Consider the following 21,588-nt stretch of genomic DNA (forward strand, 5'->3'; position numbering starts at 1 on the left):
AGAGTGTAAAAAGTGAGTTTAAGAGCGCCACTACGGAACCAAGGCGATGGAGAGTTCAACGGTAAAGTACCGGATCTACCCCTGTCTAGGTTTGAACAACAAGCCGGCAACCTTCTTGTGGCCAGAATCGAAAGGCCAATTGAGCTGAGCTTGACCTCAGGAGATAGATCAGCCAAGCTCAACGTTTTGCACCGATTGGCTAGCGGTGAATGCCAAGGGGGCGAGGTATTTCAAATGGAATGATACTACAATCCCCTTCCTTTGGTACCCGAAGGTTAAAATATAGAAATTAAATGGTAACAACTACTTTTTAGTGAGGTCAGGAGAGCAGGAAAGCAAATACCATAATAAATGCAAAGTCAATTCTGTCATATGGTCAAGTCATGATTGAATATGCGGTTCACTCTTTAACTAAACGAGTCCGGGGATATCCTACCAGTCATCAGTCTGAACCAAGAAAAGAAAGGGGATAGCCTTGAATGGAAGATATCTTAGGCATTTGGCATTTCTGAGACGAACGTAAGAGGAACTAAACAACCATAGCGTTGGGTTCAATATACAGGCATACAGGGGCATCCTATTTCAAAATACACCCTTCAGTGGTGACGAGGAAATATATTTGCACTATCCCCCGCTCGTGGCGTTAGCATATCGTTTTAATTTACCAAGTCTACTTATTATCATTGTCATTTCCTTTTTCATATATGTTTTGTCTGTTTTCAATAAAAAGATATATTTTGCTGGTGGTGTCTACTAGATGTGCAAGTGTTTAAGAGGCGCTGTTGTAGCCGTTGGCGCTGACTTCAAGAAGCATCCATCAATCGGGGTTTGAGAGATGAAGATCATTCAAAGAGCAAATGTGGTAAAATGTCCCATATGTACATCAGATGTGCGTAGTTCTATCCAATAAGACAGCATATAGTTAATTAGTAAAAAGGTGACCCACAGGATAAACAAAATCCTTGCGATTAATCTCCGGGCTCGACCATGACACATCTTCGTCCTTCCACTGTGAAAATACAGTGTCTTCTCCGGCCACTAGCCTTTGTATATTGCGCCTCGTGCTGTACACCATATTCCAAGCTTGCTCTTCATGGAAGTCAGCCATGTTGGTTTTCTCGATATCGGAATCCCGAAAAGCCGAGCCCGCCTTTCGATGGGTACCAATCAGGTTAGGGAATGGTGCCCAGCATTCAATCTTCCGGCGACCGTAGAGACCTGCGCACAGATCGCCAAGGGCATTGTCCACCGGCTTGTCTAGATGATCGACAGAAAGGGCGGAGAGAATGTTTTGTGCGCCTTTGCGTGTAACAGCATATCCAAACATACAACAGCCCATTTCAGCTCGGTAAATAAACCGAGTTGAGTCCTCCGCAAGCTCTGGATATTTTTCCTTCCATTTTTCCGTAGGACCACCCCAGGTCGATCGATGGTGGGACTTTGGCACTGTGGGATCCATGGGAATAGCATAGAAGCTTGTCTCGTTGGCACTCGGTCCAGATGCGCACCCTCCAATCCAGAGAAGATCCCAGTCGGTCCCGTAAGGAGCTTCCTTGGAGACCTGGTCGGTTCCCTTCAGGCCATGCAGCCCGCGCGCGAATTCCCGTAGCTGGGGCTTGAGGCTAACGTCCCAGTCTGCGTCGTCTTCTAATATTAAGGCGGTGGAGTAGTCATTATTAATCACACTAGTCAAAAGCGGCCGATCATTAGCATAGACTTGCTGGGGAGGCTAGGGTGTGACCGTACTTGAGCAATGCATTCATATGAGCACGCCAACATGCAACAGCAGTGGGCTTTACCACCGTGGTATCCAGCCCCTAAGCCAGTTATCAGCAGGAGGCTTATACGCTGGGAGTTATAATGCTTACATCGGGCATAGCCTTGGGATGCAGATCATCTGGTCGTACTCCATCGAGCCATTCCACTTTGAACCCTGACACCGCAGCTGCCAGCGTCAGGAAATCGCGCTTGTCGGTTCGCTCTTTCATGTTGAGAGCATATATATGCTCGAACTAAATTTGAAATATGGGCCTCAATAACAGATTTATGAAACAGGAAATGAGAACTCACTCCAACGGTGCGGTTTTGAATATGGTCGAAGACACCACTGCCCACCAAATTCTGCGATAAAGGAGGCAAAGGGCTAGTCCAGGCTTCGCTTCCAAGATGGCTGACAAGTACAGTGAAAACAGAATACGCAGCAAATGCCGCCACGGCCATCTGCAATATCTTGCCTCTAGCGATCATTGTGAGTGTTTGTAATGAAAGGGTTGGTGAGACTCCAATCATCTGCACCACTGCTGAATGGTTGACAACGACTCATCAAGAGTCTCCCACCTGTATGGGCGCATGGAGATAAATACGTTTCTTTGCCTTCCTCAAATTACCGAAAACAAGGTATTGAAAGCAGAGGTGAGTGCATTGCGATCCATCCATGGTTCCGGAGTTGAGCCCCACATGACTAAGTACTCAATCCGGCGAGGCATGCTTTCCACACTCACGTGACTATCAATGGTTCTCGTCGCCTTGTTTGTCAGGCCACATTCCTAAGCTCAATCGCATTTCATTCAAAGATAAATCCTCCACATGCTATCAGTTGGTAGCTTGGCCAATCTATGTATGAGCTTATCAATCTACTCCATCGTGGAATTGAAACAGTTACGTTCCAAGTAGAAATAAATATTAGCAATATCAAAATGACGCCGCATGTCTAACCCGCTTTTTCCTTCGTTGCAACAAACGCTGATTCCATGATAACCCCATATGAAAGGGATCCAAAAAGCAAAAATATATCATCTATAATCTATGAATATGCATCTAAGTAGACCATGACACGAAATCAGATAGCAACCGGGCCGGCCCCAAGTCTGTCTTTTGGACCAATGCCCTTTTGTCGAACGGCAATAAACCCAATGATGAGTCCAAAGCCAGCGAGTCCGACGGAGCACCAGAGGCCGGTAGCGTACTGCTCTGCGAGACTATGTCCTTTCTGGATATCGACTGCATCGGTGACGGCGGCTGAAATGGCCAATGCAACACCGGAGCCAATTTGGAATGCAGTGTTGAGCTGGTTCAGATCGTCAGTAAATCACGTTGAATATTTTCAAGGACAAGCAAACTCACCATTCCACCAGCTAAGCTCTTGACTTCGACGGGCACACTTGTCAGTACCACAGTGCTAGTCGTAACAAAAATGAACGAGACAGACGAGATGCTGATAAGTGATGTGGGGAGAACGTTGAGCCAGCTGTAAAATTTAGTAGTACTCTTTCATAAATGGGGTGAAGATACATACAAGCCTGTCTCAGGGCTCGAGGTCAAACAGCTTGAGATGGGAGCCACCACTGCTAGAACCAGTCCAGCGATGAGGAGGTGCTTTCCATTCATATACTCCAGAAGTTTACCTGTGCCTAGGGAAACAATAAATCCGATCGCTCCCATGGGCAAGAAACGCAGAGCTGTGTCACCAGCGGAAAGCTTGTCAACTTCCTGCGCCATCAAGACGATGTAGTAGATGACATTCTGGTAGGTACCATAGCCAGCTAGTGATCGTTAGCAATGCCCGCCAAATCTCGTCATGAAGTAAGGTACTTACTGAAACCAATAACCCAGAGTCCGGCGAAATTGCGAATTTTCCATAAGGACAGTGGCATGATAGGATTGCTGATATACTTCTCAAGGATGGTGAATCCGACAAGAAGGCCGACGGCGACAATCAACAGCACGATGATGAATGGCTGATCCCAGCCGTAGGTACCACCACTGGAAAGCACGAATTGAAGCAGGATTAAGCCAGCGGTAGACATCACTGCGCCAATATAGTCCATTCTTTCATGTTTCTTTTGAGATGGAACATCGCTGGGTAAAACAATGAAACCAAGAAGTCCTAATGAGCCAGTGATGATGACGATCAAATAGAAAATGTACCTCCAGCCCAAGGAGGAAGTCAGGAAGCCACCAAAGATGAGACCAGTGCAGAATCCCAGGGTACCAGATGCTCCATAGATTGACAGGGCACGGGTGCGATCAACACCGCTAAAGTAGGAGCTGATAATTCCAATGGCGGATGGGACAGTAAGTGCTGCTCCGATTCCTTGGATTCCACGGAATATTGTTAGTTGAATGAACGACTGGCCGAATCCAATGGCCAGCGTCCAAATAGATAGCCAGGCAAGTCCTAGACAGAGGATTTTCTTTCGACCATACCTGTGAAGGTTAGAAAAAGGGGTTCCTTGCGGAAGAACAAAAATAATGACAGGGAAACATACCGGTCAGATAAAGCACCAGCAAGCAAGAGGAAGCCACCGAATGTTAAAGTATATGCAGAAATCATCCATTGCAGATCGGTGCTGGAAACCATGAAATCTTGCTGGATTGACGACAAAGCAATGTTGGCGCTTGTCATAAAAACGTTATCGAGGAACTGAGATCCGGAAGTGACAAGCAAAATCAAGGATCCTCTCCAAGAACCGAGACGACCAAATTGGTGCGGGATATTTTCAAAGATAAGGGGTTCCTCACTGCCAGCAGGTGAAGGGAGCATGTGCGCAGGTGTAGCAGTACCAGAAGACTCAGGACTTGAGATAATTGTAGGCTCAATTACTTTCGGCTCGCCTGGGGTGATAGTACCATCACCGCCGTGCACCTGATGGCCACGCGGTCGACTGAAATAGCCAACAATGCCCATTATGGATGTCAAAATTGGATGAAGATGAAAACGGATGTGCAGGGTAGCACTAGCATCTACTCTCATACTAATATAAGATTTACTATAGTCGAAAAAATCAAAATCTTCAATCGCTCCAATTTAAAAAGTGGATTGAAGTTGTTCGGATTACCCTTTTGAGAAACATCTTAAACTGGAGCAAGATACTCGGGTTACCATTTTAAGAAGACTACGACCCACGAGGAGTGGATAAGTCGATCCACTGGTTAGCCGTCGCTCACACATGCAAGATAAAACTATGGATTTGTCTAAAAAACGTGCATTGATAACGCAATCTGCATGTTCAGTCCAATTCTTTTATTTATTCGAGATCAGCTAGAGCTTGGAGCTTACGAATATGAAACGATGTATCAAAAAATACCAACCATCTACTTAGGATCTTACTGTAGGGACACTAAAAAACTTAGTCTACGGCACCCGAGCGTTTTGTTATCGGGCCGAACTTTTTGTGGCTCCGGGATCCCGGTGGTAGGGCTAAATTACCCGCACATCGCGAAATTCCCGGCCGATTGAAGGAATGTTAAGCATTCACAAGAAGTCAGATGTGTAGATGTTTCTTAGCCTCTATTGTCTTTTTATTCGTCGTTGCGTCTATTTTACTAAGTCAACATTTGAACTAACCAATCTTTGGATTAAGTAAGAGTAGATGGGATTCGCCACGCTGATTTTTCATCCCGTCTCGACAGCTCATCCCAGGAGTGTCGCCCCCTGGCAGACTTCTAGATTTCTTTTTCTCCTGAGTGAGTGGAGTTCAGTTTTCTCCGCTCTCAGATTTTTCGAGCAATCAAAGTCGCTCCGATTTTGCGTTTAGCAGTTTGCGCACAGCCCTCCCACATGTTGCATTAAGGTGGGCCAACGGCTGATGCCCCACTGGTTTTGCATAGCTATTGGTAATGCCCGAGTCACCTGGCCGTAGCCACATTGATAATGGTAAAAAACTAACTAGAGAAGCTTCATTTACCTCTATAATTTGAGAGGAGCCTTATCTCTAGCTCTGCCAAAATTTCGACCGCCATTGCATTTAAAGCTTAGACCATATGATCCGCAAACCGCCCGAGGATCGGCAATTATTGCGAGGTCTAAATAAAATGCCAGATTGCGCAACAATATTAAGTTTGGTCCTTGATCTTCAACAGTAAGTCTTAGAACCATATCGAATACTCACCGCATCTGTAACATGCTTGCCTACGGTGAATAGATTTGTGGACTGAACCTTGCCCGGTACACAATTCGCCAACACTGACCTGCGATACACTTCATGGGCTTATCACTTTGCATAAGCGTATATATGCAGTGCATGTGTCCTGCGGTCTTAATCAATTTCTAATTCTAGCGCTTACCTGCAAGAAATGGATACCCGTGATCATCGACCAGAGTACTTTGCTGCTGAAAATACGGAGTCGAGACTCTTATCACTTCGACAAATCCCTCAATATACCAATCCATGGCCGTGGGTCATCGACAACAATGTTGGGCTCTGGTAGTCTCGACGTTTGTTCTAGTTATCATGCAGCCTAGCATATCGCTGCCGAGAATATGCTAGATCTATGTAGCCAACATCCCATACTGCTTCTGTTACCAAGAGATCCATTGCTTTTCCATTCTATGTCCGATCCTAAACTAGTTGCATCGAGTCATGGCTCACACCCGCCTTGTCCCCGGCCCACTCCACCCACGAGTGGAGGTATCAAGTTCCATTCGAGGATCACTATGACAAGACCCTCACCTCTCACCCCACTCACCCCCGAATCCCTCACACGTGCACTACCTAACCCACAAAGGCCTCATCGAGAGAAGATGACAAGGCGTGAAACGACATATTAAAATCCCATAAGCACACTTCTCATGTCAGGCACTGACTCATACCCTACAGCTTCAGGTTTTCGAGCATTGTTGGAGCACACGAAGTGGGTTCACCGTCCCATTAGCGTCGTTCCTGCCAGGTGTCTCCAAAATGTTATCTGGCAAATGTTCCTGAAATAAATATTCAATCAGGTCCAAATGGGTCTCATGTCATGGACTTTGGGTATGCCGGAATGCCCAAGGGGTGAATTCTTGGCATGGACTCACATGTCTCCGGCGCCTGGATGGCCGAAAAGCGAAACTGAACATCACGAGAGTATGCAGTCTCAAAGGAAGTGTGAGACTAGCAATCTAGCTTGCTGTGTAGGATGATCGCCTTAGGTGTCCAGGGGCAGGAACGAACCAAACAGCACAAACGGCCGGAAATGTGTGGGGTATAGTGACGTCACTTCAATGCCTGTATTATTAGGCAGCGGGATCATTTTTCCGACCAATCACAACACATGGAGTACTACATCCAGAAGTGCAATTGGAAGTCCATCAAGTCATAAACTCCACAATAATGACGTACAAGACAAAATTCGGAGGGGAGTCAAGCGACTATAGTATATCCCCGCGATTAATGATATTGCTTTTCGTACATTTGTTAATCTTTGGTATGAAACTGTGATATATTCTGAACTTATATCTCCCACTGTTTTGTTCGGGTTGGAATCTCAAGTCGGCTCGTGCAACGGCCACTAACTTCCAGCCTACCTGCGATGAGAATCACCTGGATCCGTGAGGACAGTATATAGCAGGCAATTTAACACATGACAGCAGCCTTCTTCCTTCATTACTGGAAGAAACCCGATTCGAGGTGTCCGAGAAAACCAATGACGTTCAATTTCAATCGAAATGTTACGGCACAACAGCTGGCCGACATCCTACCGAACGGTGTCGCCATCCTCAACCATCGATATGAACTGATCTCCGTGAACCGCCGATTCCGAAGGCTGATTCCATGTGCGAGCGCGAATTTCTCCGAATGCTGGCTGCGATCGGTCCACGAAGACGACTATGAACGAGTGGTCACTGAGTATGAGGAGGTTGCTGAACCTAAACAGGCCCTGCGGATCGAGTACCATACCCCTGGCCCGGATTCGATGTGGTGTGTTATGACACTGGAACGGTTGGACAATGAAGATGTGCAGTTCTTTGGTCCGAGTGAGGATGGACTCTTCATCTGTACAATCGCGGATATTACACCGGAGAAGAAGGCGGAGCTCGTCCAGAGGCAGGCTGCACAGGACGCACAAGACCGCAAGAAGCAACAAGAGCGATTCATTGATATGATCAGTCACGAAATTCGGAATCCTCTGTCGGCTATCCTACATTGCACGGAAGACATTCAAGAGGCAATCTACAATACGAAGCGGGAGGATATTTCATTGTCTAACATCACCGAAGCTACGGAGACCATCAGTCTCTGCATCACGCACCAAAAGAAGATCGTCAACGATGTTCTTACCTTCTCCAAACTCGACGCTTCCATGCTTTCCTTGTCCCCCAACAAAGTTCAGCCGAAACGACACCTCACAACTCCAATATCTATATTCCGACCCGAGATCCGAAAGCAGAGGATCAAGTTTGAATACAAGGTCGATGTCTCTTATGGCAACTGTGGGATTAATTGGGTCATGGCAGACCTTGACCGCATGGGCCAGGTGCTCATTAATATCCTTTCAAATGCCATTAAATTTACCGCTAGATCCGGAAACGAACGAATGCTGCGAGTCTCAATGGGAGCTGCCATCGACCGTCCCTCGTCCTACCCTCCAAATGTCGTCTTCTTTGATTCCGGCGAAGAAGGACTCCGCAAAGATGCAACGAACACACCCGAATGGGGGATGGGTGAATCTGTATATATCATGGTTGCAGTCAAGGACTCTGGTATCGGGATAACGGACCAAGCCCAAAAACGGCTGTTTGAACGCTTCAACCAAGCCACCCCCAGAACTGAGAGTATCTACGGTGGTTCTGGTCTTGGCCTCAACGTGTGTAGGCAACTCTGCCATCTACATGGAGGTGAGATTGGTGTGAGTTCGAAGGAAGGACATGGAAGTACTTTCGGCTTCTTTTTCAAGGCGCGCCGGACCACTGACACAACGGATGAAGGCCACGGCAACCTTCATGCTTCTGAGCTCGATAAGTTATCTTCCGATATTCAAATGCTCGGAAATGAAATGAACGGAGTCAACGAATGTACCGAGGAACCCGATATCTCCGAAAACCCTCCCGTGGACAAAATTGGAGAGGTAGAAATGGGTGCACCTAACGACGAAAGAACGACACGCACAGATAGCATTGCGCGTGAGGTCTCCGATGGTCAGTTGAATCGCGAGAACCTAAGGTCGGCAGAAAATTCTGATATGGAAAGAGAAGGCACCGGCGAGCGCATTCTCCTTGTTGAGGACAACTTCATCAACAGAAGAATTGTGTCGCGCAAATTGAGCGCACAGGGATTTGATGTCACAGAAGCATGCAACGGACAACAGGCTCTGGATATGAGCCAGAACACTTCATTTGATTGTATCCTCATGGACCAACAGATGCCTGTTATGGATGGTCACTCGGCAACGAAAGTCATTCGGGACATTGAAAAAGAAACTGGAGGGCATGTTCCGGTTTTAGGGGTAACGGCGAATGTGAGGGACGCACAACAAGATGAAATGATGAATTCTGGAATGGATGACATCATTCATAAGCCTTACGGTACTCAAGAGCTCGTCAAGAAGATCAAGCGCTTGATTGCAACGGAAAAGAAACAATGACAATATGTGTAGCAGAATTGGGCTTCTGCTGAATGAGTATTCGTACACTTCTATACCTTTTTTGAGATGAATATAAGACTATTGTTTGCCGAAAATTATGTATCAATGGGATTCTTTAATAACTTGGAAGCTATTAACGAAGGATTTCTTCGTGAGAAGCCGTGTGGAAATACATTCATGTGAAGTTGTTTTGAGAGTGGCTTTATAAATATATACAGTTCGACCACCTTGTAGTCAATCTGCGATCAATGACAATAGCTTCCCATCTATTTAAGTCTCATCGCTGTGTATAAATAATTCTTGATGTACCCTTGATCAAGCTATTACATTCAAAATGGTGATGGAAACTGCTCTAGAGTGGGCGCATGTGATACGGGTGAGATTTGTGAAGCTTCACCCAAGTCCCCCAATGTCCCAGGCTGTTGTCGTTGCTTCACTTTGCCTCGTTATCTCCGATCATATAATTCACGCATTTGGAATAACGGAAGCTCGTCCTTGCCAGTTATGGCAAAGAGAAACAATTAGAAAGGTCCCACTGTTTCCCTTCTCCTCCAAACCATCGTTTCGGCTCTCCTCGCCTATCTCGTTGTTCATACTGACTCAGAGCACCCGGAAGAATCTTAATATCGTTGATGACTGCCTTGGTACGGAGTTAGCTCAAACTCCACCGCACATAACACCCAAAGAAGCGGGAAGAGTCGCAAAGAAATTCCACATCGAGCCGTGTGGGCCCCGGCCTGATGAAGATACTTTGCCGGGCCCGTATCGCTGGAGTTCCGAAAGGCAAGTCCGGCTGCTTCGCCGGGGTCGGCATTGCTTCTCGTCAGGCCAAGGATTGTAAAGAAGAGAGCGCCAGAAAGCAGACTAGCAGCGAAGTCTTAAGGAGGAACAATATTTCAACCTATACCGATATGAAAATTTACCCCATTGCAGTCATGGGAACAGCTATCAGCATTGTTACTGATGTTCTTCCCTGTCTTCTCTGACTTTGTGTACTCGGCCGACCTCGGCGTGCCTTCCCCACTTATTCGCTACTTCCTCCGAAGGAAGGCCCAATATATTGAAACAGCTTTCATCTATTCACCGGAGTACGCAATACTTCCTGCTAACAGTGCCAACTCTCCAACTCGTTACTAGAACATCCACTATTGTCCCACCGTCAACAATCAGACCATTCACAACTTCTCCGCAACTTCCCCGCTAACCAGCTCCACAACAGTTGTAGGGTACATTGCCGAGAAGACTTGTCAGCGATAACCCCAGTGCAGAAATTATGGTGGTTTGTGTGGCATTTACAAGTCCGCCTACTAGAACCCCAAAGTTGCGTAGGCGAGGAGGCAAAATGTATCTACTCTACAGGAATGGCGTTAGCAGCTGGGCACAGGTATAGTGATTAATCACAGATATGACGGCAATTTTCTTGATGTCATGGAGAGCAAGGAGTCGCGAAAAGAGAGGGTCAATATCACTAACTGCTAGTGCCTCGGTATACGAGAATGTAACAACGAGGTTTTGTTAGGGGTTGAGGAGTGAGCCTTTCGTGTTCTGCAGCCCTAATAATCCAACGGTAGATCTTTCCGCGACATGCCGAGAGTTTTTCTCGGTAGAGTGTCCAAGTGCAGTAAATTCGCCGGCTATGAAGGTATCCGAGACCGAAGAACCGTGCTACACGACTGCAAGAGTGGTCAGTTTCGGTGGTGAAAGGCCACCCCGGCCACTGGGCACTGGCTTCACGGAAACACTTCGAGATCGGGCCGTCTGAGGCTTTCGCTATGAGTCGTGATACTCCGCAGTGACCTCGTGGCGCACAGAAAACTTTACCATGACATCCGAAGTAACGCCGGTGAGCGCACTTAAATTACCTTCCTCGGCAAGTATTAGCGCTTTTCATTCTCGATCAAGTTCTCGGGAAAGACACCGGCTAGCTTATTGCAGTCGCCAAGCCGGTGATCGTTTAAAATGCCTCACGTTTGGGCCCCGGGCAGCCGACGAAATGAATAGCTGAGACTTGGCAACCGTCTGGACCGATGGCTCAGGGACGCCAGAACCGCAGAGAAAGCCACAGATGCCTTATAATCGTTGATTCTGTGCGGCAATAATCGTGCATAATCCCCAGATTTGTTGGGGGAAAGTGGGATTGTGGGGTCCCCACGCCAAGTAATGTAATTCCCGGTAGAACCCCGGACCAAATCACGGCAGAACTCCGGCAACTGACTTCCCCTCTCTATAGCTACACAGTCATTAGCTATATAAGTAAGGCCATTGAATCTCGGTATGACTTCACTTCTGAGCAAGCGGCGTCTACACAATGGCTATCACTCAGCTTGTGCTCTCGGGCCTGTTGGCTGCCACAGTGGTCAACGGCCAATCATTTGATGGAACATCTCGAAGTGAATCTGCTTTCAGTTATGTTCAGCCTAAGAACACTACTATCTTGGGCGCCTATGGACACTCCCCTGCTGTTCTTCCCTCGCGTATGTTGTTCCTAATCGGTTTTCATCAATATTGTGCTTGCTAACCGCGACTATAGCCAATGCTACCGGATCAGGCGGCTGGGATGAAGCCTTCTCCAAAGCCCAACAATTCGTAGCCAAGCTGACTATTGAAGAGAAGGCTGACATGGTTACTGGTCAGCCAGGACCATGCGTGGGAAACATTGTTGCCATTCCTCGTCTGGGCTTCCCTGGTCTTTGCTTGCAAGACGGCCCCTTGGCCATCCGAGTGGCCGACTATGCTAGTGTCTTCGCCGCTGGTGTCACCGTGGCATCCACATGGGACAGAGACCTTCTCTATAAGCGAGGCTACGCGATGGGCCAAGAGTTCAAAGCAAAGGGTGCCCATATTGCCCTCAGTCCCGTGGCTGGCCCCCTCGGACGCTCTGCCTACGCGGGCCGCAACTGGGAAGGATTCGCAGCTGATCCTTACCTGACAGGTGTTGCCATGGAGAGAACCATTCGTGGCCACCAGGACGCCGGCGTGCAAGCCACAGCGAAGCACTTCATTGGTAACGAACAAGAGACACAGCGTAACCCTACCTACGACTCCAATGGCACAATCACAGACGTCATTCAGGAGGCCGTGTCCGCCAACATCGATGACCGAACCATGCACGAACTGTACTTGTGGCCGTTTGCCAATGCGGTACGTGCCAGAGCCTCCAGCTTGATGTGCTCGTACCAGCGCCTAAATGGCTCCTACGCCTGTGAGAACTCTAAGGCCCTCAATGGCTTACTAAAAGAGGAGCTCGGCTTCCAGGGCTACGTTATGTCTGACTGGGGTGGCACTCATTCCGGTGTCGCCTCGATTGAGGGCGGTCTCGACATGAACATGCCCGGTGGGCTCGGTCCGTATGGCACGATTCCCGAAGCCGGGTCGTTCTTTGGCAAGAATGTTACCTATGCAGTCAACAACGGAACTGTGGATGAGTCTCGCGTCGATGATATGATTGTTCGTATCATGACACCTTACTACTGGCTCGGTCAGGACAAGGATTACCCCGATGTGGACCCATCCTCAGCTGACCTTAACACTTTCTCGCCCCGGTCGACCTGGTTACGCGAGTTTAACCTCACTGGCGAGCGAAGCCGTGATGTCCGTGGAAACCATGCCAAGTTGATCCGCAAGCTGGCAGCTGAGGCAACCGTTCTGCTAAAGAACAAGAACAGTGCCCTGCCTCTGAAAGCCCCTAAGAGCATCGCTGTCTTTGGTAACGATGCTGGTGAGAACACCATGGGTCCTGTCAACCAAGCTACTTTCGAATATGGCACTCTCGGTTCCGGTGGTGGTTCAGGAACTGGACGCTTCACATATCTCGTCTCCCCGCTGGATGCTGTCAAGACTCGCGCAAAGAAGGACAACTCGCTTGTGCAGTACTGGCTGAACAACACCAACATCGCCACTTCGACCGTCAGTGGCTTCTGGCCCTCCACTCCTGACGTCTGCCTTGTTTTCCTTAAGACCTGGGCCGAAGAAGGTGCGGACCGTGAGCACCTGTCAATCGACTACGAGGGCAACGACGTGGTCGAGTCCGTCGCTAAGTCCTGCAACAACACTATCGTCGTCACCCACTCCTCTGGCATCAATGTCCTCCCTTTTGCCAGCAACCCCAATGTCACCGCCATCCTTGCCGCACACTACCCAGGCCAGGAGTCCGGCAACTCAATCGTCGACGTTCTCTACGGAGATGTCAACCCTGCTGGACATCTGCCCTACACTATCGCTAAGAATAGCAGCGACTACAACGCCCCACCTACCACCGACGTGTCCACCAAGGGCGCTGACGACTGGCAATCTTGGTTTGACGAGAAGCTTGAAATCGACTACCGCTACTTCGACGCCCAGAACATCTCCGTTCAATACGAATTCGGCTTCGGTCTCTCATACACCACCTTCAACATCTCCGACATCCAAGCTGAGGCCGTGGTCCACTCTGTCTCCTCTATTCCCGAGGAGCGGCCCATCCAGCCCGGCGGAAACCCCGCTCTCTGGGAAACACTCTATGATGTGACCGTCACGGTTACAAACTCCGGCGACGTCAGGGGTGCAACAGTTCCCCAGCTGTACGTCACCTTCCCCGACAGTGCTCCTGAGGGAACACCACTCAAGCAGCTTCGCGGCTTTGAGAAGGTATCCCTCGCACCCGGCGAGTCGCGCGATGTCAGCTTCGAGCTGATGCGCAGGGACTTGAGCTACTGGGATATCGTCTCGCAGAAGTGGCTCATCCCCGAGGGCGAATTCACGCTTCGTGTTGGTTTCAGCAGCAGGGACCTCAAGGAGGTCACCAAGATTACTCCTGTTTCTGCTTGAAAACCATTTGCATATATAGCCCGTCGAGATTATGAGATCTACGATTAGATGCCCAGACTTTTGAAACTTTGTATAGCAGCAAATATTATATCAGTCCTATATTCATCTCTTTCGTTAGTGGAATATAAGGTTGCGAAAGCAGTCGCATCTGCGCGGCCCATTCCCACAGCCACCTGATCAGGCAATGCGTGATAGACATGGGTTAGAGCATATAGAACTATGCGTTTAATGAAGACGAGGCACATATGACCGGGGTGGTACTGGATATGGTAACTATGGGGTGTAAACAGCAATTGGAAACGGTAACACCAGGTTGATATCAAAGTCGTTGGTTGAGTTTAAGACAATAAAAATGGCACATGAAAGAGACGTCCATTGCAAACCCCCCTCCTCCCACAGGATGCACCCGTCAAACCGAGCCTTGTCGTCCGGGCTTATTGTATCGCAGATGTCTGGATATTTTGGAGTACTAAGCTTGTTGGTGCTTAGGGGACGGGTTTTCAAATAGCTTTGGATAGCCAGCAGCAAGGAGAAAAGGGATGAGAATTGTGTATTGCCAGTCGATAATATAAGTGACATCAAATGTTTCTGGACACACAAAGACATTTCTGGGATGTTGCACTTGATCTAATGATAGATAGGCTGGTTAGCTCTCGGTGGTCTACCTTAAGTTGCGGTTCCCGCAACTGATTAGTAGCTAGCATGTCCGTAACAATGACCTCTTAAATAGGCTCTCTATTGAACAGTACACCCTCCATCTATGGGGCGAAAAGTTCGCTCTTTTTATTTCGCATTGTTTCAGGTGAGGGGCCTTCTTTGTCGTGCAGAGAAAGGCCCTACGCCACCCGGACATTAATTACTAGCTTGCCTAACCGACTTCCACACCATCAAACTAAAGGTGCTGTTCATCAACAGCTTGACTCCGTTGTCAATAGCAAGTGTTTATCATCATTTCGGGCACTCTTTCACTGCAATGGGTTGACTATGCGCCAAATATAGTAGATGCTCAACCATCGTGAGTCATGCTTGTCCAATCCAGTGTTCCCTCCGGGAATTAACCACATTTGACTTCCGGGAGAGACTTGCGGTCAGGATCTGGTACAATTTCTAAGAACCGCGCCAGGCACAGTCCACAGTGCACAATTCTCGGACCAATACCAATAATGCCCGCTCAGGGTTGTCGATCATTACCTTACGGGCCGGCAAATCTACTAGGATGATCGCTGGAGAGGCTTCGGTATCCTCTGGGCGTATATTATTTTCTTTATTTTGGGTGACATTAGACTTTACTATCTATTCTGCGCATTTACATACTGTTGGACGCAGAAGGCTCAGAAGAGCGTGACTTGGTTCAGCTTGATATTCATATTTTTCTGTTGTTTCTTTTCCCTTTTTTTTTTTTGTATGCTCCCAATTCTCTTCTCAATTTGGATTTGCTGTTTCTCGTGTCCATATACATTAGCTACACTGAGTCCCGCTGCGTGTCTGCATGTCTTTTCTTATCACTTTTTGATCTATTCATTCTCACTTTCTGGCGGTGAGAACCACCAGATCTCGATTGGCGTAGTGAAGTCGCATCATACATTCGCTGCATGGTTTTGACCGATCTGGATCCGCAGTTTCTCGATTAATAATAATTAAAAGATAATTCTACATACAACTAGCAGACGCACGTTTTAGGCCAGATAAGCCCTGGCCTACTATAGGCACTAGACGTGCGTCATTGAACGAAGTACACATATGTGACGTATTTGAGTAACGTTTCCAATCAGATGAGATAATATACTCACCAGGCCGCATACACTAGGGATCTCGTACAAGATCCCTACTAAACCAAAACTGTGGGTGGGTAACTCACATGTCTCTAGCGATGCATTCACACTATTGCAACAATGCGGAGCACCGAATGATCTTGGAACGCTCTTTTGGGGAATGGATCGAATTCTTCCATGTCGATACGTAATTATGGTCTCCTTCACATTAAGTCAGGGTAGATGTGGCAATTCCCGCTGGCAGCGGCATCCTCGATTTGCATTGCATGGTTGTACAGCATTGCCCGGGACAGCCACCTTACATTGCAGGGTGTGATTAGTCTTTCTAGATGGATACCAAGGAACAATCTACTTGCAGCTTGTGCTACGTGGAATATGTAGAGTGACAGCATCATTGATGCCTAACCGAGGGTTGCCCTTGCGTGTCGACGTCTCTCGATTTCCAAGCATTAGCCACTGCATGGTGTAGCTTGAATTCTATAAAGAACCGCTCCGTACACCCACGGCCAAAGCCATTTCCTAGAACAACTGCAACTGGAAGCAAATTGACAAAGTCGTCGAAATGGCACCTCCTAACAAGAAGAATATCCAGGGAGACATCTGGCAAGTCGATACCCTATTCGGTGTTCCATTTTAGTACTTTTTCTCTAATAATCACAGGCCTCGTCTGTCCAAGAAGCACGAGCTGTTCGTCTTCTTCCGCATCACTCATCCTGAGCGGTTCAAGACGCACTTGGCTGCCCTTGTTCCCCTGCTCACGACTGCTCGCGATGCCGAGAGATTCAGAAAGGACATATACAAGCAGAAGGCTGAGGGTACACTCAAAGGTCTCGTCCATCTCTCTGCCATCAATATTGCCTTCTCCGCCAAGGGTCTAGCCAAAGTGAGTTATGAGACTACTCGGTAATTATATTATCAGTACTAAGCGGTGCCAGCTTGGAGCCGAGGGATTCACCGACGATGTCTTCAACAACGGCATGTGGGAGGACATGACCTACCCTCTTGAGGGAGATGACAAGACAAAGCATAACGGTCTCGATGACCAGCATGACTGGTTCCACCAATTCACCCCACGAAGCGGATACCTCGACGGTGTCTTCACTATCACCGGTGAAAGTGAAAAGACCTTGACTGATACCCTTGAAATGGTTAAGCAGACTTTCGGAATTGGTCTTCCGACCCCCCCAGGCGCGGCTCAGGAACTCGACAAGCCAAGTATCCAGCTTATCTTCCAGCAGCAGGGGCATGTCCTTGATGATGACAGAGAACAGTACGATACTTCAGCCTCATTACATACATTATGCCAGACTAACATCCACGGTTTAGCTTTGGATGGGTAGATGGTATCTCCCAGCCTATTGTCATTGGTCTGGACACCGATGCAAAGGTCGAAGAAGCCAAGAAGGGCCTAAAGCCAATCCAGGCTGGGTAAGCTCTAGAATTTCCACACCAGATGCCGGTGAATCTAAGCGCTGATGACTTTGCTAGTACTATTCTTGTTGGAGGCGAAGGCGATCAAAGCAACCACCCAGCTTGGGCCAACGAGGGAAGCTTCATGGTATTCCGCACATATGAACAGAGAGTGCCCGAGTTCGTCGGGTAAGTTTTACCTCCTCGCTTTTGTTCTGCTACGGTATCCTTAACATGTCCCTTTCAGCTGGTGTGGCCGCAACACCAAGAAAATAAAGGCTGAGGGCATGACAGAACGAGCTGCGGGAGAGCTTCGCAAATTCTCCTCCCGTGTTGTAGGACGATGGCCCAACGGTAAGATTGTCTTTCCATTGTGCATTATTTTACTTGCAGCATTGACTTATTTGATATGTACAGGAGCTCCACTGGAACATCACCCGGACAAAGACCCCGCACCTATGTTGAGTCCTGATCCAATCAAGAACAAGGAGTTGTTGTTCGCAAAGTGGAAAGACGAGGGTAAAGACCCCAACGCGGAACATAAGAAGCTGGAAGCGATGAATCACACAGATGCTTTCACTTACAACCCTGAGGACCAAACTAAATGTCCTTACGCCGCCCACATCCGGAAGTGTGGGCCTCGAGATGACTTCCCCAATTATGAGAAGCATCTTATGTTGCGACGAGGAATTCCCTACGGACCCGTGGCACTGAACAACGAGAAGGGTGGTGGCGTGTCACAGCATGATCGTGGCCTGTTGTTCGTGTCCTACCAGAGCAGCATTACCAACGGATTCCGCTTTATCCAGAAAGGTCCGTATTCTCGTCACACTGACAACCACGTTGATAATTAACAAGTCCGCAGAATGGGCAAACAAAGAGGATAAACCTGTTGATTTCACTGAGAAGATGGGAAATGCCGCGCCCCAGGGTATCGACGCTATCATCGGTCAAATGCCTCCCGATTACCGCTCGGAGACCGACGTTACCCAATACGAACACCCAGCGCCTGTTGTGAACTTGCCCGATGTTGAGAAGCCTGTGCCTACCCCGAACAAGCACTACATTCCCATCGAACGCTGGGTCATCCCTCGCGGTGGTGAGTACTTCTTCGCTCCTTCGATTTCTGGAATGCAAGACACTCTTTGCAAATAAGCGGAGGCCTTCCTTTATCCCACATACATGCACTTGACGATGCTATGCTATGCTGCTGGACTTGCTCGGCCAAACCTTTTTTGCTAGTAGATAGTTTGGGGCTCTCTGTGCCTTTCTAGGTAGCAAACGTGGACTGAATTTCGTTACTCTTCTCTCTCACTAAACTTGATCCTCTTCTGGTGGCAGCACCAATGGACAGTTTGCATGAAGATGCCAGATAGTCCCTTCTTGCTTAGATGTCCATTCATATGGAACTCTATTCACTATATCGTGGCAACGAGAATCAATGTGACGCATGTAGCCCAGTTTTACTCGGTCGAGACCAGACCATTCAGTAGCGTATTATGGCATTCCACTAATAGACTTCACAGTGTTAGTCATTGATCCATCGTAAATAGTACTGTGTGAGCAACTGACACGCGTATGCGGTTATGTCTATGAATCATTTGCACGGCAATCCCAAAGATCTATATTTGAATGAAACCTGGAATATGTAACAACCATCTTCGCGATGACCGTCACCCAACAAGAGAAGGTTCTGTTATGCCGTATAATTTACGAATACCGATTAGGGATTCCGCTTTTGTAGCCCAATGAAGTCGTTGGATTGAATTATTCCGTCAACTACCCTATTCGGTAAACCCGATACAAGGTTCCCAGCGCCTTTTGGCTGACCATGCAGAAGTAGTACCTAACAGGTAAAAGAAACAAAATATAGTTAAATTAAGTAGCCCTTACTTACTCCTAAGGGGAAAGATAAGGGGCTGTTAGTATTTTACCAAGAATGTTGGTCTAGCAATAAATAATACGCAACATAGCATTTCTCAAAGAAAATAATAATACTGCGACAATCCCGGGCGATCCATTTAGTTGTGATTCTCGGTACTGCAGACAGAAGGAGTATTGCCGAATGGTATTTACCGCACCGATACAATACACGTTTTTTTTTTTTTTTTTTATATATAAAAAAAGAAAAGAAAAAGAAGAAAAAGAAAGCAAGGGTATACCACAACGGAGTGGGGCCGTCTTGCTTAGTGTTTCGAAAGACGAAAGTACTCAAGTGTTTGTGTGCGAAGCGGAGCCTTAAAAAAAAGGTTGTACGGCACGGGACGGTCCACAATAGACGGAATGGGGCAAGAGACGTTCTTGCAGCATTGGATCGTCATCATACATTCTGTACAAATCGAGCCGTCGATCCATTTGTCATGCATCTTGGCGGAGCCAATCATTGGAGAGCTATATTGGGACCTACGCAATGCATCAAGGTTTCATTGATCGACCTTATCTGAATTCATCTCCGTTCAGCTACACTGAAAAAATGCCTCATTGCCTTGCGTGGAAAACATGCAGCTAATTGGAGAATGCTGCTGGCTCAGATCCACCATTCTCAATAGCTCTAAGCGTTATACATCGTGCATCCATGGATGGGGATGATAGAGATGACAACACAGCTGAAGCTGGAAGACGGATGCAAAGCGTCATATAAATATCCTCTTCAGTCACATCACTAGCTTGTCTTCTTACGCCTTCTATCCTCAACAGCTTTCTTTGCTTGAACAATCCTTACTTCAGATAATACCTCAAGATGCAGTTCTCATCCTTCCTCTTTGCCACTCTCGCGTTGGCTCTCACCAGCGTCTGGGCCCAGGATGCCACTTCTGATGATAAGCCCACCTGCCTGCGTATCTGCCGTGATGACCCTGTTACCTGCCAGGCCGGCTGGGTGTCTAAACAGATTGGCGCCGAAGATGAGGATGTATGTGTTCACTCCAGTTACCCTTTAGCTTAATACTAATATGTTGAATAGCCCTGCTGGACTTGCTGCAAGGAGTAGATCAGCAATATGACCAATGAACGATGAAAGATTGCCACAATTGAAGGAATATGCTTGAAGCTTGAACTGTTACCTGGAAGTGCACCATGAATCCATGGTCCCATGACGCCGGCTTTTGTAAAATAGTTATTCCGCCTTCACAATCTGGTGAAAATGATAGTGTCATATTGCTCGAAATAAGGCTCCGGCCGCCTTGCAAACGTTTTAGTGTAACCAGGAAGCAGGCATCCCGTTAAACACGATCCCTGGCTAACCGCCCCACCCCACTACATTGCAATCCTTTTAAATTTGGACCACTCATAACTTCAAAGTAAGGTGGCGAATTGGAAATATTGAGTCCGCTGAACTACGATCCCTCGAGAAGACGCTATCGCGTTACGACCTCGGCACTAAGGTACACTGAGGTTCAAGTAAAAGCAACCGTGAAGATCAAAAAAGCGTGTTCTTGAATTCTTGACGTAAGGAGAGGTAGGTAATGTTCAGATCTACGTTCCCAGCTCAGCTAGCAACCGATATTGTACTCCTCGACAAAGCCTAGCACGGCCTCTACAGTCCTGCCCTGCGACATGCTGTCTAGTTTACCTCTCTCACATTCTCTTGAGTCTCCCAGAAGACTCGACAAGCTGTTGAACCTGATTTGTTCGCATTCAAGGACAAGATTCTCGGGTGATCTCTAGGCGTGAGGGTCGGACGTACTGAAGAGCTACTTGGAGGACCAGGCTTTAGCTGCTCAATGGAGGGAACGTGGTTGGAGAGGACACCGAGCGTCTCTCACCTTCTTCCTTAATTTCTTCAGTAATTCGCTCAATTCAAGGCTCACACCTAATTCTGCTAGATATAGCACGTTTTCAAGGGTATATATAGCCTGTATTAAAATTTATAGTAATTTGTCCATTATATTGTGAGGTAAGGTTATGCTTCATCCCATTATACTATAGTTTTATAGGGCAATATAGGAAGTGGAATTTTGTAAATCAGCGATAGTATTGATAGTAGCAGCACTATCAATAATAAAGCTTTTTTTGTATCTTTCTAGCTAGTTCTTCTCCTCCCTTTTTGAGGGTTTTTAGACCATCTAGCATTTCATTACCATTTAGATTATATATATTAAGAAGACGTACCTCAGTATCTCCTTCTTCCTGAATAGTGAGCTTAGGAAGGTCATTGGTTATCATAATTTCCTCTTCAGTATTATCAGTGATTTGTGCAATTAGGGCAAGTGAGATCCAGCTTCTTGGGCATTCATGCATATGAGCTCCACGTACAAAA

The 21,588-nt window shown here is 47.5% G+C and overlaps 6 protein-coding genes across 6 annotated transcripts; 4 read left to right on the forward strand and 2 right to left on the reverse strand.

Annotated features, from left to right (window-relative positions):
* Positions 1–922: 922 nt before the first annotated feature.
* On the reverse strand, positions 923–2,247 carry PENARI_c011G10107 (uncharacterized protein; the record flags this gene model as incomplete). The annotated part of the gene is made up of 4 exons (XM_022632721.1): positions 923–1,685; positions 1,747–1,817; positions 1,869–2,012; positions 2,071–2,247. 4 exons carry the CDS (start codon positions 2,245–2,247, stop codon positions 923–925), a joined length of 1,155 nt encoding a protein of 384 aa, XP_022487588.1.
* Positions 2,248–2,839: 592 nt separating this feature from the next.
* PENARI_c011G01533 (MFS transporter) lies at positions 2,840–4,687 on the reverse strand (the record flags this gene model as incomplete). Its single annotated transcript, XM_022632505.1, has 5 exons — positions 2,840–3,067; positions 3,124–3,247; positions 3,296–3,542; positions 3,596–4,206; positions 4,269–4,687. The coding sequence occupies 5 exons, from the start codon at positions 4,685–4,687 to the stop codon at positions 2,840–2,842; spliced, it is 1,629 nt and encodes a 542-aa protein (XP_022487424.1).
* A 2,717-nt stretch (positions 4,688–7,404) lies between these two features.
* PENARI_c011G06619 (PAS domain-containing hybrid sensor histidine kinase/response regulator) lies at positions 7,405–9,342 on the forward strand (the record flags this gene model as incomplete). Its single annotated transcript, XM_022632636.1, has 1 exon — positions 7,405–9,342. The coding sequence occupies one exon, from the start codon at positions 7,405–7,407 to the stop codon at positions 9,340–9,342; it is 1,938 nt and encodes a 645-aa protein (XP_022487404.1).
* Positions 9,343–11,650: 2,308 nt separating this feature from the next.
* On the forward strand, positions 11,651–14,148 carry PENARI_c011G08252 (beta-glucosidase; the record flags this gene model as incomplete). Its single annotated transcript, XM_022632672.1, has 2 exons — positions 11,651–11,816; positions 11,873–14,148. The coding sequence occupies 2 exons, from the start codon at positions 11,651–11,653 to the stop codon at positions 14,146–14,148; spliced, it is 2,442 nt and encodes an 813-aa protein (XP_022487485.1).
* Positions 14,149–16,006: 1,858 nt separating this feature from the next.
* On the forward strand, positions 16,007–18,485 carry PENARI_c011G06435 (Dyp-type peroxidase; the record flags this gene model as incomplete). The annotated part of the gene is made up of 8 exons (XM_022632626.1): positions 16,007–16,107; positions 16,581–16,803; positions 16,856–17,190; positions 17,247–17,348; positions 17,409–17,519; positions 17,578–17,684; positions 17,748–18,143; positions 18,196–18,485. The coding sequence occupies 8 exons, from the start codon at positions 16,007–16,009 to the stop codon at positions 18,483–18,485; spliced, it is 1,665 nt and encodes a 554-aa protein (XP_022487581.1).
* A 1,585-nt stretch (positions 18,486–20,070) lies between these two features.
* On the forward strand, positions 20,071–20,319 carry PENARI_c011G01156 (uncharacterized protein; the record flags this gene model as incomplete). The annotated part of the gene is made up of 2 exons (XM_022632492.1): positions 20,071–20,241; positions 20,293–20,319. 2 exons carry the CDS (start codon positions 20,071–20,073, stop codon positions 20,317–20,319), a joined length of 198 nt encoding a protein of 65 aa, XP_022487463.1.
* Positions 20,320–21,588: the final 1,269 nt, after the last annotated feature.

The sequence above is a fragment of the Penicillium arizonense genome (assembly GCF_001773325.1).
Source record: "Penicillium arizonense strain CBS 141311 chromosome Unknown PENARI_contig011, whole genome shotgun sequence".
Lineage (NCBI taxonomy): Eukaryota > Fungi > Ascomycota > Eurotiomycetes > Eurotiales > Aspergillaceae > Penicillium > Penicillium arizonense.